At 41.9% G+C, this 19,292-nt stretch overlaps 1 protein-coding gene and 1 long non-coding RNA gene across 6 annotated transcripts in view; both read left to right on the forward strand.

The window, feature by feature from the left end:
- Ptpn12 (protein tyrosine phosphatase, non-receptor type 12) overlaps window positions 1–1,790 on the forward strand; it is a 72,014-nt gene extending 70,224 nt beyond the window's left edge. For 4 of the 5 annotated variants that reach the window (XM_006235868.5, XM_063285423.1, XM_006235870.3 and 1 more), the window contains one exon: window positions 928–1,790. In XM_006235868.5, the coding sequence (XP_006235930.1) occupies window positions 928–989 (62 nt within the window). In that variant the 3' untranslated portion in view covers window positions 990–1,790. The remainder of the gene's footprint in view (window positions 1–927) is intronic. The other variant, NM_057115.2, reaches the window with a different exon arrangement.
- Window positions 1,791–9,010: 7,220 nt separating this feature from the next.
- On the forward strand, window positions 9,011–18,935 carry LOC120102213 (uncharacterized). The gene is made up of 3 exons (XR_005503409.2): window positions 9,011–15,237; window positions 15,386–15,491; window positions 18,179–18,935. It is a non-coding gene; the product is annotated as an uncharacterized LOC120102213 (long non-coding RNA).
- Window positions 18,936–19,292: the final 357 nt, after the last annotated feature.

A 19,292-nucleotide genomic window follows, 5' to 3' on the forward strand; every position in this document is an offset into this window, starting at 1 on the left:
GTGACTGACATAATCTTCCGTTGCTTACATTCTGTTGGTGAAGCTTGCCTTTGTGCTTCCTGTTCACATTCCTAAATCTCCATCTCCAGGATTCCCTGTTTGTGTTTTCTTTATGGCTTCTGTTTCCATTTTCAGGTTTTGAACAGTTTTATTAGTTTTCTTCATCTGTCTGTCTATTTGTTTTTTCCCCTTGGCTTTCTTTTTGTCCAATTTTTGTTTGTGTTTTTCTGGCTTTTCTTTGATCTATTAATTTCCTCTTTAAGGACCTCTAACATCTTCACAGAGTTGTAATTAAGGTCTCTCTCTCTCTCTCTCTCTCTCTCTCTCTCTCTCTCTCTCTCTCTCTCTCTCTCTGTGTGTGTGTGTGTGTGTGTGTGTGTGTGTGTGTGTGTGTGTGTGTGTGTGTGTGTGCGTGCGCTCGCGCTCACATCATACTTCAGCTATGTTGAAGCATTCAGGGCCTGGTATGGTAGGATTCCTGGCCCTGGCTATTACTGTGTTCTCTATGCTAGCATCCGGGTATCTGAGTTTGGAGTGATTATAGATGTAGGTGCTGGTTTCTGGCTTGTCTTTGTTGGGTGGGTGTTTTGTTCTTTGGTTTCTGTTTCTTCTAGATGTTCAGAGTGTGATGGCTGTGTGTTGCCTGTTTTGGCCTGCTCCACTGATATGCTTATGGAGAATGCTTGCTGGTGTTGGAGACTTGGGGAAGGGGAGGCCAGGGGGGGTGGTCTGTGGCACCCACGAGGCATGGACAGGGTGGAAGGGAGGCTGCAACTGGTGTTCTGTTGCACTGGTAGGGGTGACCCAGGTAATTTTGTTTGGGGGAACAGCTATGCATGTATTCTTAGATACATTCTTAAAAATGTTTTTTTGAAGTCCTTTTGGATGTTAATTTGTTATTGTGTTTTTTTGTTTTTTTGGCAACAGGTTTTGGTAATCGCTGTGGAAAACCTAAAGGACCAAGAGATCCACCTTCAGAATGGACATGATTCAGGGAGTTAAAAGACACTTTAAATTATACTGGAAAATTCAAGTGCCACTGAAAGCCAGATTTATAGTATTCCATCTTTAAAATGTGGGACTGATAGCAGTGTAGATTGTTACCTTAATATTTTTTGCTGGGACCATCTACCTGCCTTATACTACACTTAGGAGAAAGTATTACATATTGTTTATTTTGTAACTTCAAGTATTATTGCCTTAATGTCTCTTAACCCTGTTACAAGCTGCTTGTAGACCTGTTAATATAGTAATACTTTTATGATAAACTGAGTTAAAGGACTACTCTTTTGCTGTTTTATCATGTATGCATTATTTTGTATATGTACAGGGCAAGTAGGTATATAATTTGATAAAGTTGAAGTCCTAAAATATTATTAACAGAAGATGTAAGAATTTCTGCATGGTTTAAGTCTTTGTGTATCTTACTTGTAAATTATTTGCCCTGAAATTTTAGAAAACTGTTTCTGAATTTTAAACTTGCTGGATTCGTGTAGCCAGCATTGCAGGTTATCAGAGATCAAAGAGTGTAATAATAATACCTTTTGTAAATTGTAAGCAAAAAGTTATTTTTATATTATATACTGTCTAATTGTTCACCCTAATGGTTCTTGTTTTCGTCTAGTCATGGAGATTCAGTAAGTGCCTTGGAACAACATTGACTTCCCTTAGCTCGAGTGTGTTACTTTCAAGTTTGAATTCAACTGGGGTTAGAAGACTATCAGAATCTATGTATGTTTCAGGATATTTGTTGACCTGCCATTAAAAAAACAAACAGTTTTACACTGCTACGTCTCGTATTGTTTTTTATTCTTAAGGAAAGATTTGTATTAATTATGTGTATGTGTGTATCTGTGGAGTTATGTGCACACGAGTGCATCAGGTCCTCCTGGAACCAGAATTACAGGAGATTGTGAGCTGTCCAGCATGGCTGCTGGGAACTGACTTAGGTCTCTAGAAGAATGATGTACACTCTTTAACTGATGAACCATCTCTCTAGCCCCTCATTCTTATCTTTTCCGTCATGAGCTGTGGGTAGGGTTCAATCACATGACCATGGAGTGGGAAGGAAGGCTTAAGAATGAAGCTGCATGCCTGTAGTCGAGTCCATGGAAGCCTCCGGGAAGCGCAGCATTTGATCACTTAAACCATGAGGTTTGAAGTCTGTACAGCATAGTTGAGAGTTACTCTACGAAAGGGTAAAAATGAGACTAGAGAGTACCTTCTGAGGAAATCATGGCCATGCCCGTTCTCAGCACCTGCCCTCGGTCAGCACTCAGCATTTTGTCCGTGTTACTCTTCCACGATCCCAGAACACCACAGAGTGAGACCGGGGTGGGTCCCGTGTTCCCTTCTACCCGATGAGGGAGCTCAGGATCTAGCCATAAACACTAAGCCTACATTTCAGACTCAGGGATTGGGTTGGACATGTTTTCCCCGTGCTTACAGAAGAATGGAGAAACCATGAGACTGAAGGGAGCTGGAGTAACTAATTAGGTTGTGTTAGCACTTACTGTTTCTGCTTAAGTTCTCTTTGTGATTTCTGTCAGGTTGGTTTTTGATTTTTGGGCCAGGATCTCTTGCATCGCAGACTGGGCTCAGCTTTGTTATATAGTGAAATCAGCCTTGATTAACTGCAGATCCTCCTTGTCTCAGCCTCCCAAGTGCTGGGATTTTGAGACACACTCTGAGGTTTATGTTAGCATTTTAAAAACAAATGACTCTCATGTTGATTCCTTAGAATATGAGAAGTTTTCATGTATGTCATTAGAAAATGGTGGTCCAGTAGATATTTGACAATTACAGGATACAGATATCTTTAGGCTGTAAGATACTTCCTAATAAAGCTTAAACTGACGTGAAGTGTAACTGAAAAAAGAATTTTAGGAGCTAGAGAGATAGTTGAGTCAATAAAGAGCTTGTGACACAAACACACATGGCACTCAAGCCATAGCTGGAAGCTGGGCTCCACAGGATCCACGTCTACAAACGTAATTCTTTAAAAGCCGTATGTTGGAACACTGAACTATGGTTCTGCTGGAAGGAAGAATGGTGAAAGTAAAAGCCTGTCCTAGGAAAATGTCTCCTGCTCCAGGAAATACAGATGGTTCATTCTGGGTCAGATATGACTGTGGCCTAGGAACACAGATGAATCACATCCACTGTGAAGTGAGCAGTTACACACTTTGTTCACAGAACAACTGGAAGTCTTAGGTTAATATGTTTACCCAATGCATTGGTGGGCATATGTGGGTAGCTTACAGCAGCATAGGGAAGTGTGTTTGTTGGGTGGGGTGGGTTCGTTGTTGTTGTCTTGTTTTGTTTTTTGAGGTAGGGTCTTAACTCTGCTTGGCTTTTTCAGGGATGACAATGGAAACCAAGGCCTCACACATGCTAGGCTACTCACTACCTACCCGTCTACATTTCCCCTAGCCCCAAAGCCTCTGACATGTATTCCCGATCCACGACTTCCTGTCTCAGCCCCAGGAATGCTGGAACCAGGCATTAGCAAGCCTTGGCCTGTCCCACTGATAATTTTTTATGCTACCTAAAGCCCTCAGTGAAACCTGTAGAGAATACAGTGAAAGACTCAAGTAAGCCTGTTCGTTGCTCCTGGCAGGCCAGTGTCAGATTCATCCTGCCGCTTTCCAAAAACTCAACCTTGTGTCTCAGTTACAAAGGACTCAGCTCTTTCCTTTCATAGTGTCACAGCTTAGCGCTGACTGGGAGCCACTGTATTCCTAAGTACTACTTGTTGCTTTATGGCCATGTTCTTCATATATTGATGAGCATAGTGCGATAAAACACAAATTTGGCATCATTACCGACCTTTATCCATCTCTAGTTAAGTGACTTAGTGGGACAGCCTCTTTAGGTAGGGGACAACCATCGGGGTCACTTAAATTAATAAACCAAATGTTGAACTGGGTTTAAAAGGCTCTCTGTGCCAGTTTAAATTTTTATGCGTTAAAGCTCCATTCGCGGGGTTGGGGATTTAGCTCAGTGGTAGAGCGCTTGCCTAGCAAGCGCAAAGCCCTGGGTTCGGTCCCCAGCTCCGAAAAAAAAAGGAAGGAAAAAAAAAAAAAAAAAAAAAAAAAAGCTCCATTCGCTGTGGAGAAACCCTGCAAATGAAGTCTCCCATTGTTCTGATTGCCTTCTGAGCTCTGGGGAAAATGGGGGACTCCCTCTACCAGCAACTTCTCTCCCAGAACCTCTGCCTGTGGGATGTCACTTAGCCTTGGTGAGATTACAGGTTTAGCTTCCTTTCTCCAAATAACAACCAGGTCAGCAAGCACCTGAGATTCCTGGAGTGCTTCCCCGTGATAATGAGATATCTCAGTACCTTAGTCCTCAGCCAATAACCTTTGCCCTCCCTGGATACGCCTACCCTCTTCCCTAAACTATATAACCCTTGATTCAGACCAAATAAAGTTGCTCTGTCCCCCAAGCTGATCCAAGTGTCATTTTCGTTCAAATTCAGGGGATGTTCAAAACCCTGTTTGTTGAATCTGCTCCCTTGGCCCTTATGGGCCAGTGGCCAGCGACATGGGGAGAAGGGAGACCCAGAACTTTGGGTAGGAAGTGCAGGTCCTCTCTTCAAATAGAGGTGAGGTGACTGAGAAAGGGTTGTCTTTGGTTCCCAGGATTCTGGTTTGAAATGGAAAATGCCAGTTTTCAATGTGTTTAACTTTAAGCAATTGATAAATCTATCATCCAAGAAGTGATGTCCGGTCTAGAGATAGAAGTAAAGTCTTGATAGCCTTATGAAACAACTACACTGTAGATCAGGTTAAGAATCCGAACATAGCTGGGCGGTGGTGGTGTGTGCCTTTAATCCCAGCACTCAGGAGGCAGAGTTCAAGGCCATCCTGGTCTGAAGATCGAGTTACAGGACAGCCATGGCTTTACAGAGAAACCTTGTCTCAAAAACAAAACAAAACAAAACATGAACATACACATGAATTAGAAGTATGTACACAAAAACCCAGAGAGAATAAACGAACTATTTGGTATTTAAATGAATTGTTTTTGAACTTAGGTATTGATAATGTCTAGGTTGACTGTGATCCTCTTGGCCTACCTCTCTCTTGCTGAGATAAGTGACTCTTTGTCTTTACATTTAAATCTTCCCATCTCTGTTTAGTAAAATGTAATTTAGGTTGTCATAATTTATTCTTGTAGTCCAGCTGGGAACAGATTGTACGTGCCAGCTCAGCCTGGGCTTTGTAGCCATAACAGCCATCTCAACCTTCTATTTCCCAGGTCTTCACAAACCTCTAAAGCCCAGCCCAGGGCCTCCCGAGTTGGGATTTTAGAACTTAGAATGGGACTAAGGACATGCCATTGACAGTCAGTCCATTGCACAGTGAAGTTGGAGTCAAGTCTACAAATTCAAACCCAACCTTCTTTGCAGATTGACTGCTACTCGTCTCTTTCCTTTGCTGTCTGTATTGAGCACCAACTGCAGTGTGCACGCTCACATGCGCCCGTACACACACACACACACACACACACACACACACACACCACTCACAGAGCATCCCTTCTTGAGGTATTAAAAGCCCTGTCTTTGGCTTTCTTTTGCTGAGTGCTCCAAATTCCTGTCTAGTGTCATTTCCTCTACTAAAGGCTTGATCCTGCTTCTGGCCAAATCAACTTTCTCTTTGATTCTCTCTGTGTTGTATCCTGTTCATTATTTTGCTTTCAGTTATGGGCTACTGACAGACAGACGACCATGACATTTAATGGAGGGAGGCAGTGGAAGCTGAGACTCACCAGGTAGCTAAACATATAAAGAACTAAGTTTCAGCTTCCAGTACTGTCCTTACTGAGGGAGAAATGAGTAAGTGTGACAGGTTAATTATCTCCAAGGGAAGCACATACTAAAGAAACAGCTCTACCCTGAGGAAGTCTTGCTTCTCCTCCTGCCCTCTAAGACCTTGTATACCCCAGGCTAGCCTGTAACTTGCTTTGTAGTCAAGCATGACTTCTGACCCTCCTTTGTCTCCCGAGTGCAGGACTTGCAGACATGCACACCAACAGGCTATGCAGTGCTTCAAGTGGAACCCAGGGCTTTTAAGTGCACCAGGAATGCACCCTACCTACTAAGCCACCTCCCCTCACCAAGCCTTCTCCTTTCAAACTTAACATGTGATTTAAAGTCCTGACATAAGGACACTCCTGGGGAACTTGGCAGATGGCTCAGTGTTTAAGAGCGCTGTCAGTTCTTCCAGAGGACCCTGGTTCAGTCCCCAGCATCTGAAACGTGGCTAATAACAAACTCCAGTTCAAGGAGATCTGACACCCTTCACATGTCCCCTGTGAGTACTGCACACATGTGCACAGACATACACACAGGCAAATACTCAGTGCACATACAAATAATTCATTCTTCGGGTAAAGCTTAGTCTATACGTTGTCTGTTGCTGTCCAGGAATCGCCACGCTCAATCTCAGTTAAACGAGCATAGTTTACTGAATGCACACCCCAAGACTGACTGATACTGATGCAGCCTTAGACTCAGGAGCTAAGACTACAGCCCCAAATGTTTTCCAGGGCAAAAACCACAATGAGCTCATGTGCAGGTGCAGGAAACACCACTGCCCAGTGGTCGGCTCTGACTCACGCTATTTTGGCTGGCTTGACAAAACGGTTCTAACTGACCTTTATCCTGATTGGTCCTAAGAGGAGCTTATGGCTGTGGAATGTCTTTTAAAAAACCCTCAGAACATAACGGTATGTATTCAACTTGACCCTGTTCTGAGTCAAGCTCTTTTCCTGTGTCAGCAATAATAAAAACGCTGCCAGGTATGTTGTGTCAGGGAACCGGGCTTCAACATTGTCCATTTCCTGAAACCAGCTCATGAGAATGATCAAAAATGCCAGCGATAAGGCTGGAGGGATGACAGCTCTTCCAGAAGACCAGAGTTCAATTCCCAGCCCCTGTCCGGCAGCTCACAGCTGTAATCCAGCTCCAAGTGATTTGACACCCTCACACAGGCATACATGGGGCAAACCACTAATGCACATGAAAAATTAAAGTAGATAAATAAGTCATTTTTTTAAAATAACAGCAACAGGGGCTGAAACAATGGCTCAGTGGTTAATAGCACCGAGGCTCTTCCAGAGGGCCTGGGTTCAACCTTCAGCATCCACATGGTGACTTCCAACTATGTGTATCTCCAATTCCAGGGGTTCTGACACTCTCTGGCCTCCCAGGACACTATGCATATAAGGCACAGACATATATGTTGACAAAACATACACACAAAATAGTAAAAAGAAAATTTAAATAATGAGCATTTATCCTGAGTAGTTTATTAGTTTTTTCCCAAATTTCATGTTTGACTTCTCTGAAAGCTTGCAGCCATGGGTTGACAATGTACTAAGTAGGGCCGGAAGTGATGACACATGATATTAATCCCAACGCCGGGAGGCAACAGCAAGCGAGTCTCTGTGAGTTCAAGGCCAGCCTGATCTACAGAGCAAGGTCAATCAAACAAAACAAAACCAAAAACTGGAAAACCCACTGAGACTGTTCTGATAAGTGTGATGCCTGCCTCACACTTGGAATCTCAGCCTGCAGGCAGCTGAGTGGAGTAGAAGGATCATAGTTTCAAAGCTAACCTGGACAGTACATAGTAAGACCTGGTTTTTTAAAAACCCGATAACATTGTTTTTCAAAGCTCAATAAGGCAGGTTTCATGCTTGCTATGAAGGGAAATAATAAAAGGAATGAAGGCATCTTGCCATCAGGAGATCCAAAGTCAGTTTTGTTGGAGATTGGGCCATACTTACGCAGGGCAGACTGACTTCAGCTCTCAGCTTCCAAGGACAGCGGGTGTACACCATCACACTCCGAATAATCACATTTAGAAAAATGTCACTGTAAAATAACATCTAAATTACATTTGATCAGCTGTTGCTCAATTATAACGTTTTATTGAAATACATATTTGGTGCTTGGCCTCTGAAGTTACTTTGGGTTAATGCTAAATTAAATATAAGATTAAGTAAAATTAGCTCACTGTATTGGTTTTAATAACTACTTTTCAAAGATTTATTTATTTTACTTTATGCATGTTTTACCTGTACTTATGTCTGAGCGCGGTGTGAATGCACTCCTGGTGCCTACACAGGTAGACATCGGATCTCCTGAAATTGATCCAATGGATGGCTGTGGCCTACTGTGGGTGCTGGGAACCTAACCTGGGTCTCTGCAGGAAAGTAAATGCTCTTAACCACTGAGCCATCTCTCCAGTCCCCACCCCCATTTTTGATTGAGTATGTGTTTTCTATTAGGGTTTCATTATGATATTTTCATCAACTTAGACATATACATTCCAATTCAATCATCGACACCCATCCCCCTCCTGTCTTCCTGTCCTTTGTCTTTACTTCCTCAAATAATCCCCCGGTTGAGAGCTTTTGGTGCTGCTTCTAGGAATTTGGCATTTTTTTTCACTGGGCTCAGACAAAGAAATAGGCTCGGATAAGAATATTAGAAACAGGGCTGGAGAGACGGCTCAGCGGTTAAGAGCACTGATTGCTCTTCCAGAGGTTCTGAGTTCAATTCCCAGCAACCACATGGTGACTCACGACCATCTGTAATGGGATCCAATGCCCTCTTCTGGTGTGTCTGAAGACAACAGCTACAGTGTACTTGTAAATTAATTAATTAATTAATTAATTAAAATCTAAAAAAAAGAATATTAGAAATTGACCATAGGGCTTTGTTTACTACTTAATTGCTATCTTGTGTGGTCTCTTTGTTTACTACTTTGATTGATTACTCTGTCTTTGATCTAAGAACTAACCATGGTTTTTGGATGTACCTAGAATGATATAAAAGCAGACGGGAGAGAACTAAACCTGCTTCAGCCTCAGCACTGTCTGGAGTCCTGTTACAATGTTTGTCTAATTGTCTCTGTCATTTCAATCCTCACTCCCTCCCTTGGACCCTGTTGACTGACTTGGTCAGATGGTGCCTCAATGCTGGAGCTCAAGTGAAGGGGACACAGCAAAGGACACCTCAGGAAAAGGAAAGATGAAGGAAAATAAAAAAGGGATTTGGGGGCTGGAGAGATGGCTCAGCCGTTAAAGGCTAGGCTCACAACCAAATATATAAAAAAGGGATTTGGGCCAGTGGTGAATAAACCTTGTAAAAAGGGACAAGGTAAATGGTAGAATGTATTTTTGTTGCGCGCCCAACGTCTCGCCAGCAAGAACGACACGCAGACACCAGGATCCTTCTGTAGCAATGCGTTTATTACATCTTGAAGAGGAGAGACCGGGGCCCAGAAAGGTGCTGCTTATAAAACCCTAGCACGGCGTGTCCACGCCTGATTGGTCGCTTACCCATGATCTCACTGGCACGCCCCGGGGTGGGCAAAGACTTGGCGCGAACACACTCTGGCACATGCGCACACAGCTAGTTTCCTGAAAGGAAGTCGGGCTGGCACAGCGGAAGCCAGCGCCATCTTGTGATGGCGAATGTTATTGCGGCTTTCCACATATTTTGTGTATGTGTTTAGAGTTATGCTAAAATATAGAGGAGTGAAGATAATTTTCATAGACGCTTTTAGTCTTTGGATCCTGATCAGAGATAATTTAACCCTGGACATGAGACAGAGAATGGGTTTCAGAAAAGCAGTTGTCCCCTCTGTCTGGGACGCTTTGGTGAAAGAGAAAGAAGATGAATGTAAGCTGTTTCAGAGCTCTCCTAGGGGCAAGAGGAGGTCAGGAGACTTCCTGCTCCTTCTGGGGGGATGCTTAGTTCTGGTTCTGGGTAACTTAGGAAGGATATCTGGGTCCCTTTGGCACATATAATTCTCTTCCCTTTCTGTCTGTTATCTGTCCTTGGCGTGCCAATCTGTCCGTGTCTGTCAGTTTATGTCTGCTTTTGTTTTGTCGCGTGACTGTTGCTCTGTCTTTCATGTTATAAAAACTGGTAAGTTCCCCTGAACCTGTAGCTAGGAGCCCGGCATAGCTGGAGAAGCCCTGCCAGGAGCTGATTGCCTGTGCAAACTGCTCTGAAAGGCTCCAGCAGCTTCTCGGCTTCCATAGTAAGGAAGCTGATGGCTGCTTCTCCTAGAAAAATCTCTGCGACTGTGTATCGGTTTCGACAGGTGCTCCTCCCTTGAAATTATAGCTAGAAAAAGCAAGAGAATTTTTTCTAGTTTAAATAAGTAAAGGTGTGGCAACTTCATGTTTGTTTAGACGTGTAAACATGTTCTGCATGTCTTGGTTATAGACTACTGGCTTGTAAGTTATTAGGTATGATTAAAAATTTGTAATATTGGTAACAGAAAGTTGTCTTAGCACTGGTAACCTAGGGTTGGAGCGATTTTAGACAACAACACGTGGTGTGAGTCAACCTAGGGAAGCAGCTCGTGCATGTTTGGGATGAGGAGATTATGTTATGGAAAACTAATTTTTTCTTAAAAAAAAAAATGCCAGCAGACAGCAGAGTTAAATGCTAGAGCTAACAATCCAGTTACTTATGAGATGTTAGCAGGAGAAGGTTAATAGGATACTCAGAATCAGTAACAATTTAATCCTGGTACTTATGCTCGAATTGGCACTGCTGCTATGGAAGGGGGTTTGTCTCAAGGTATCTCAAGAGTAAGGCAGGGACCTGACCAGCCTTTTCGGGAGTTTGTTGATAGGTTGATGAAAGCGGCAGGCAGAGTGTTTGGAGATGCTAATGCCGGAATGCTTTTAGTAAAACAGTTGGTTTCTGAGAACGCAAACACGGCCTGTCAGGCTGCCATAAGACCTTATAGAAAGATTGGAACCATTGCCGACTATATTAGACTGTGTTCTGACTTTGGTCCCTCTTATATGCAGGGTGTGGACCTGGCTGCCGAACTACAGGGAAAAACTATACAGCAAGTTTTGTTTCAACAGACAGGAAAAGGAAAGAGGAGGGTTAATGGGCCTCCTGGAAGGGTTTTTTTTTTTGTTTGTTTGTTTTGTTTTGTTTTGTTTTTTGGTGTGGACAGACAGGGCATCAAGTGAGAAATTGTCCAAAAAGAACTAAGGAAAATAGTAATGAGAGAAAACAAGGACTCTGTCCTAGATGCAAGAGAGGGACTCATCAGGCTAATGAGTGCAGGTCTAAGATGACTTAGGAAATCTTCTTCCTCAGAGAAACAGGAGAGGGAGCCAGCCCCAGGCCCCGAAACAATGTTATGGGGCAATGCAGTTCTTTCCTCAGCAAAACAATCCTCTCAGGATCTTTGGAGCCACACCCAGACAGCACAGGACTGGACCTGGGTCCCTCCACCTACACAGTATTAACTCCTGAAGTGGGGGTGCAGGCCCTTCCTACTGGAATATGCGGTCCGTTGTTGTCAGGAACATAGAATTGTTACTAGGAAGAAGCAGGGCCACTGTGACAGGATTGATGATCGCCCCAGGAGTTCTAGATGCAGATTATACATGGGAAATTAAAATTATGACTTCTTCACCTACCCATATTTCTTAACCCAGACAGAGAGTTGCTCAGTTACTCCTTGTGCCATTGGTTATGATGAAAGTAAGGTTAAAGCTAATGTTCGAGGAGCAAAAGGATTTGGTTCTTCAGATGCTCATCAGGTCCAGGTGATAAAAGCTGAAAGACCTGAATTAGTTTTAAGAAAAAAAATGGAAAAGACATTGCAGGGCTGCTGGATACAGGAGCAGATATATCTGTATGTGAATATAATATGATTTATATTCACTGGCCTAGATCTCGGCCTAAAACAACTACCATTACTCAATTACAAGGGAGGGGGCAAAGTCAGAGTCCTGGGCAAAGTCAGAGTCCCGAGCAAAGCCCTGATCTCTTACACTGGGAAGATGAGGAAGGTCACTGTTTTAGTTAGGGTTTTATTGTTGTGAACAGACACCACGACCAAGGCAACTTTTATAAGGGACAACATTTAATTGGGGCTGGCTTACAGGTTCAGAGGTTCAGTCCATTACCATCAAGGCAGAAACATGGCAGCATCTAGGCAGGCATGGTGCAGGAGGAGCTGAGAGTTCTACATCTTCACCTGAAGGAAGCCAGGAACAGACTGATTCTTGGGCAGCTAGAAGTAGAGTCTCCAAGTCCACCCCACGGTGACACACTTCCTCCAACAAGGCCACACCTTCTAATAGTGCCATTCCCTGGGCCAAGCATGTGCAAACCATCACACTCAGTAAGGATGTTTTAAACTTTACATTGTTTCCAACCTGCCTGTTAATTTGTGGGGAAGAGATATAATGAAGGACATGGGAATCCTTTTATATGTCCAAAAAACAAAGTTACACAACAAATGTGTGATTGTGGTTATCCAAGGATTTGGAAAACAAGATCAGGAAAAATTAGTTACCCTTATAGTTACCCCCCAGGGAAGGAAAACCAGGCCAGGGTATTTTTAGTGGAGACCATTGAGAAGCCTCCACTCTATGCAGATAAAATTACTTGGAGAGTGATGTTCCTGTATGGGTGGATCAGTGGTCTCTTCAGAAAAACATTCTGGCCATTCAACAGCTAGTGCAGGAGCAATTGCAAGCTAGCCATACTGAATTTTCCAATTCCCCCTCGAACTCACCTATGTTTGTAATTAAGAAAAAAAAGTCAGGCAATTGGAGATTATTGCAAGATTGATCAAAGGTTAATGAAACTATGGAACTTAAGGGGGCATTACAAGCTGGCTTACCTACCCCATCTGCCATTCCAAAAAAACATATATAATAATTATAGATTTAAAGGATTGTTTTTATACTATTGTTTTGTGTCCTGATGATTGTAAAAGGTTTGCATTTAGTATGCCTGCCTGTAATTTAAAGAACCCATGAAGCAATATCATTGGAAAGTTTTACCTCGGGTAATGGTTAATATCCCTATATTATGTCAAAATTTGTTGCTGCTTCAATACAAGTTAGGACTTTGTATCCTTCTGTGTATTGTATTTATTATATGGATGATATTTTGATAGCTGATTCCCTCTGAAGGAGTCTGATTAGTTGTTGCTCCAGAAAAAAATTCAAAGGCAATATCTGTTTCAATATTTGGGGCATCAGTTATATCCTAAACAAATTGTGGCACAGAAAATTCAAATAAGAAAAGATAATCTACTTACTTTAAATAAATGATTTTCAAAAGCTAAGAGATATTAATTGGCTAAGACCTCACCTCAGGCTCACCATGGGAGAGCTTAAACCTCTGTTTGATATCCTCGAGGGGGATGCAAATCCTAATTCCCCTCAACAATTAACTGCTGAGGGATGAATAGCTTTGTAGAAAGTAGAGGAAGCTATTAGTCAACAACAGATACTATGATCAATTGTTGACTGTTTGGTTCTTTCTACTTCTCATGCACCCACAGCAGTTCTTTGTCAAAAGGGACCATTAATGTGGACTCATTTTTCTTCATCTCCAAGTAAAGTTTGAACGCCTTATTATGAAGCTATTGCTGTGTTAATACAGAATTACAGGATAGAATCACAAATGTATTTTGAGAAAGAACATGATAAAATATTTATTCCTTATTCCAAACAGCAATTAAATTGGTCATTGCAGAATACTGATATATGGCCTATTGTATGTGCAAACTTTCCAGGAAAAATTGATAATCATTATCCAAAAGACAAGTTATTATAACTTGCTTCTATACATACTCTTGTATTTCCTGTAAATTTACACATGCAGCCCGTAGAGAATGCGCTTACTGTATTTATAGACAGCTCATCTAATGGGAAAGTGGCATATGTAATTGGATCATATGTTCATTCTCTTGGGTTTCCTTCTGCTTCAGGCACAAGTAATTGAATTGTGTTCTGTAGCCACTGTTCTTGAAATATTGAAAAATTAAGCTTTTAATTTGTATACTGATAGCCAATATATAGCTTATGGTTTGCTTGAGACTGTTCCTTTTTTAGATACTATTAATTCTCAAATTTTGCAATTATTTATATAAATACATCTTAATTTAAGAGAATGTACTGTTCCTTAAATTAGCCAAACATTCTTATTCTTTACATCATCAAAATAGTAATAGCTTGAGACAACAATTTGGAATTTCTAGAGAATATGCACGTCAAATTGTAAAGATTTGTCCTCAGTGTCCTCAATTTCTTCCTGCACCACATACTGGTGTTAATCCTCAAGGACTCATACCTAATTAATTATGGCAAATGGATTGTCTTAGTTAGGGTCTTATTGCTGTGAACAGACACCATGGCCAATGTAAGTTTTATAAAAGACAACATTTAATTGGGGCTGGCTTACGGGTTCAGAGGTTCAGTCCATTATCATCAAGGCGGGAGCATGGCAGAGTCCAGGCAGGCATGGTGCAGGAGGAGCTGAGAGATCTACATCTTCACCTGAAGGAAGCCAGGAACAGACTGAGCACCCTCAGGCAGCTAGGAGGAGGGTCTCCAAGCCCACCCCACAGTGACACACTTCCTCCAACAAAGTCACACCTTCTGATAGTGCCACCCCCTGGGCCAAGCATATGCAAACCGTCACATGGATGTTACCCATATTTCTGATTTTGGAAAAGTAAAATATGTACTGTTGATACCTTCTCAGGTTTTCTTGTTGCAACTGCTTTAATGGGATAAGCAACTAAAAACGTAATTACTCATTGCCTACATTGTTTCTCTACGCTGGGTGTACCAAATCAGATTGAAACAGATAATGGAACTGGTTATTGCAGTCAAGCATTTGAGACTTTTTGTCAACAATTTAATATTACTCATATTACTGGGATTCCTTATAGTCCTTGGGGACAAGGTATTGTGGAACAGTCCCACGGAACATTAAAATAATAACTTCACAAAATTAAGAAGATGTGGTCCCCATACGCGACAAATTTATTTTAATCATGTTCTTTTGTTTAAATTTTTTAAAAATTTGGATGCCAAGGGTCTATGGCACCCTACAACTCGGCATATTTATGTCTAGGTGAAATGGAAGGACATATGGCATGATCCTGATCAGGTATTGATATGGGGAAGAGGGTGTGTTTGTGGTTTTTTTGCAGGATGCAGAAGGAGTGTGCTAGCTGCCAGAGTGACTGGCGAAACATGCTGATGCTGGGACAAAGAATGATGCTGACTGTGAGCTTGCTGAGTGCCCGACAATGACGACAGGGAAGCTGTATTGGGCCTATGTTCCTGACCCACCACTGATATATCCAGCAGTGTGGTCGAGACCAGAGATTCTCGTACTTGGATCTCCCTGGATGGAGAAGCCAACTTATAGTAAGACCATGACTTGCAATGCATTTGGTGATGGGATTTCTGTCTGTTTTGTGAAGAATAGTACAAATGATGGGTGTATTTCTGTTTCCTCAAAACTGGAATCTTTTATTGACTGGTCATGTTAAAGTTACTTTTGTTTCTTCTACAGTATTTAACATGAGTTGTGTTGATTGTACTCTTTCCAATTGTGTTAATGTACTGAAATCTGGAATTCCGTTACGGTGCTCTATCAATCAGCTTTTGTATTATTGCCTGTGAGTATTTTTATTTTTATTTATTTATTTATTTATTTATTTATTTATTTATTTATTTATTTATTATGTGTGAGTATACTGTAGCTGTCTTCAGAAACACCAGAAGAGGGCATCAGATCCCATTATAGATGGTTGTGAGCCACCATGTGGTTGCTGGGTATTGAACCCAGGACCTCTAGAAGAATAGTTAGTGCTCTTAATCACTGAGCCATCTCACCAGCCCCTGCCTGTGAGTATTAACAGACCTGGGTATTCTGAAAAAGACTTGCAAGTACTAGAAGAAGTGAGTCAGACTTTGAGCAGAAGCAAGAGGATAGTGGGCTTGATTATTGCTGGTGTAGCAGCTTTGATTACATTATTATCAGCACCACTGCTTCTGCAATTGTTTTGACACAGGAAGCTAAGAGAGATACTTTTGTTAGTCAGCTAGCAAAAAAAAAAAAAAATGTTTCTAATGCTGAGTGTTCAAGAAGATTCAGATAGACATGTAGAACAACAAACTGGAGCTCTTATTGATACTGTTTAAACTGTTGGAGAGAAGGTTCTGCATTTAAGAAGTCATCTAGAGTGTCATGCTAAATACCAATGGAAAATTCAGGGTATTTGGCATAATTCTAACACCTCTCTGATAGTTTAACTTTGCATAAGGAGATCATGAATTTAAGGAATGCAAAGCTCAAAGTAAACTCAGCCCAGGAATGGGTGGCATTTCTTTTCTTTTGGTCATCTGATTCATGGCTTAAGATCAGTATTTCCATCTTGGTCAAGCCTCAAGAATGGGTTGTATAGCTTGATCATGCTAGCCCTCCTTGTCCTCGGAATACCTGCCCATTGTGATAAAACTTGCCTTTAACAACACTGACATGTTGGCAGCCAAATTACCTCACTCGAAACTAGAAATGGATTCCCCAGACAGAGTTATTAATCTAATGGGCTGGCATCCAAATTTTCTGTACAGTGCCTTAGCAACCTAAGACAGAAGTACATGTTTCTTTCTTTTTAAATGTATATTCCAAGACGGGTAAGGAGGGCACGCTTGTCAGAATCACTTAAGACAGCTGCAGCCTTGTTCGTGAAATAAAAAAGAGGGAGATGTTGAGAGCTTGTGGTGCTGCTTCTAGGAATTTGGCATTTGTCACTGTTCTTGGACAAGAAAGTAGGCTCAGATAAGAATATTAGAAACAGTGGCCATAGGGCTTTGTTTGCTACTTTATTGAATTACTCCCTTGTGTGATCTCTTTGCATCCTACTTCACTTAATTGTTACCTTGTGCAAGGACTCTGCTTGATGACTTCCTTGTGTGATCTCTTTGTTTACTACTTCACTTGACTACTTTGTCTTTGATCTAAGAATTGACCGTGTTTTTGGGGATGATATAAAAGCAGGTTGGAGAAGACGAACCTGCTTCAGCCTCAGCACCGTCTGGAGTCATGTGATAGTGTTTGTCTAATTGTCTCTGTCTTTTCAGTCCTCACTCCTTCCCTTGAACCCCGTTGACTGACTGAGCTGGCTTGGTGAATCCCCCATTACTTTCATATCTTTTTTTAAAAAAAATCTAGATCCTACATACAGAGAAAGTGTGATCGTTTTGCCAGTTATTATCCATTCAATTTCCTGTAAGTGACGCAGTTTCTTTCTTTATCCGCATTTTGTGTGTTCTCGTGAATGGGCTGTGTTAAATGCAGGAGTGCAGACAGTAGCACACCGTTTCCTTCAGGTGTATACCAAGGTAGTCGACAGGATTTTGCCATAATTCTACTCTCAGGAAATTCTATACTGACTTCTATAACGCATAAACTAATTCACATAACGGCCTGTAATGGTTTGTCACAGGGTTTCATTGCTGTGAAGAAACGCCATGACCACAGCAACTCTTAGAAAGGACAACATTTAAGTGGGGCTGGCTGACAGTTCTGAGGTGTACTTCTGTATCATGCCAAAGAAGCACGGCAGCACATAGGCAGACATGGTGCTGCTGGAGAGGTAGAGGAGAGTTCTACATCTGGATTGGCAGGTACCTGGAAGAGAGAGTGACATTTGCTAGGCTTGGCTTGAGCATCTAAAGCCCCAAAGCTCAGCCCCAGTGACACTTCCACCAGCAAGGCCACATCTCCTAACCCTGTCAACCAGGGCCAAGCATTCAAGTGTCTTCCTAAGGACCAAGCATTCAAATGTTTGAGCCAGTGGAGGTCATTCCTAGTCCAACCACCACAGGGCTTTTTCCCCTTATGCTCTTTCTTTCTCATCTCCAGCATTGCTGTCTGATTTCTCAATGGTACTCATTCTAACAGTGAATGACATTGAGGTATGACCTTCATGTGGTATGAGTTGAATATCCTAGAGATAAATCTTCTGTGTGTACTTTTTCTTTTTTTTGAGAAATGTCTTGATCCGTTTATTTGTTCACTCACTAGCTGGATTGTTTGTTTATTCTTTGGTTGTTTAGTTTTTTTTTTGTTTGTTTGTTTTTTTTTTGAGTTCCTTATATACTCTGTAGAGTTTCAGATCTTACACTGGAGGTCTTTGAAACATTTGAGATGGTTCATTATAGGGTAAGAGACAGGGATATTATCTCATTCCTCTACACGTGGATATGTAGCAACCCCTGCATTTAAGAGACCACCTTCTCCATTGTATGTTTTTGTCACTATTTCAGGGTTTTGTTTTGTTTTTTGTTTTTTTGTCAGCTGGACACAAGCTATAGTCATCTGAGAAGAGAGAAAGTGATTAAGAAAATGCTCTCGTCAGATCAGCCTGTAGGCAAGTCTTGGGAGCACTTCTTATTGATGGTTGATGTGGAGAGCCCAGCTTGCTGGAGGTGCTGCCACCCCTGGACAAGTGGACCTGCGTTATATAAGAAAGCAAATAGAGCAAGCCAGGAAGCAACACTTCTCCATGGCTTCTGCCTCAATTCCTGCCTTTGGGTTCCTATCCTTCTTGAGTTCTTCCCTTGGTTTCCTTCAATGGACCATGACTCAGGAACCGTCTTTATCAAGACAACAGACAGCGAACTAGAACCATTGTGGATGACTTTGTCCGATGACTGTGGCTCTATGGGTCTATTTCTGGTCCCGTGTCCTACTCCACTGGTCAGTTTATTCACCTAGTTATTAATTGGAGCCTGTTCTTTGGATGTTTGTGTGCAGTGCCACACTGTTTTGAACTCTATAGTATAATTTTGAATATGGCATCGTACTTTCTACTCAGGGTCTTTTGTGCTTTATGTGGATTTTAGAATTAATTTTTCCCATTTCGGGGCTGGAGAGATGGCTCAGCGGTTAAGAGCACCCAACTGCTCTTTCAGAGGTCATGAGTTCAATTCCCAGCAACCACATGGTGGCTCACAACCATCTGTAAAGAGATCCGATGCCCTCTTCTGGTGTATCTGAAGACAGCTACAGTGTACTTATATATAATAAATAAATAAATCTTTACAAAAAAAAAGAATTAATTTTTCCCATTTCTATAAAGTATGACATTGGAATTTTATAGGGATTGCAGTCAAATATGCAGATATCTTTTAATCTTTGCAGCACTAATTCTGCCGCTCCTATGAGCACGGGATGGTTTCCCTGCTCCATGAGCATGGGATGGTTTCCCCACTCTGTGAGCACAGCATGGTTTCCCCATTTTGTGAGCATGGGATGGTTTCCCCATTCTGTGAGCATGGGATGATTTCCCTGCTCCGTGAGCACAGGATTTCTTCCCATTTTAGGTTTCTCACTTCCGTCATTCCATGGTCTCATGGCAGAGCCTTGCTCCTCCTCAGTTAGATTTATTTCTAAGGTTTTTATTTGTTTG

The sequence above is a fragment of the Rattus norvegicus genome, chromosome 4 (assembly GCF_036323735.1).
Source record: "Rattus norvegicus strain BN/NHsdMcwi chromosome 4, GRCr8, whole genome shotgun sequence".
Classification (NCBI taxonomy): Eukaryota; Metazoa; Chordata; class Mammalia; order Rodentia; family Muridae; genus Rattus; species Rattus norvegicus.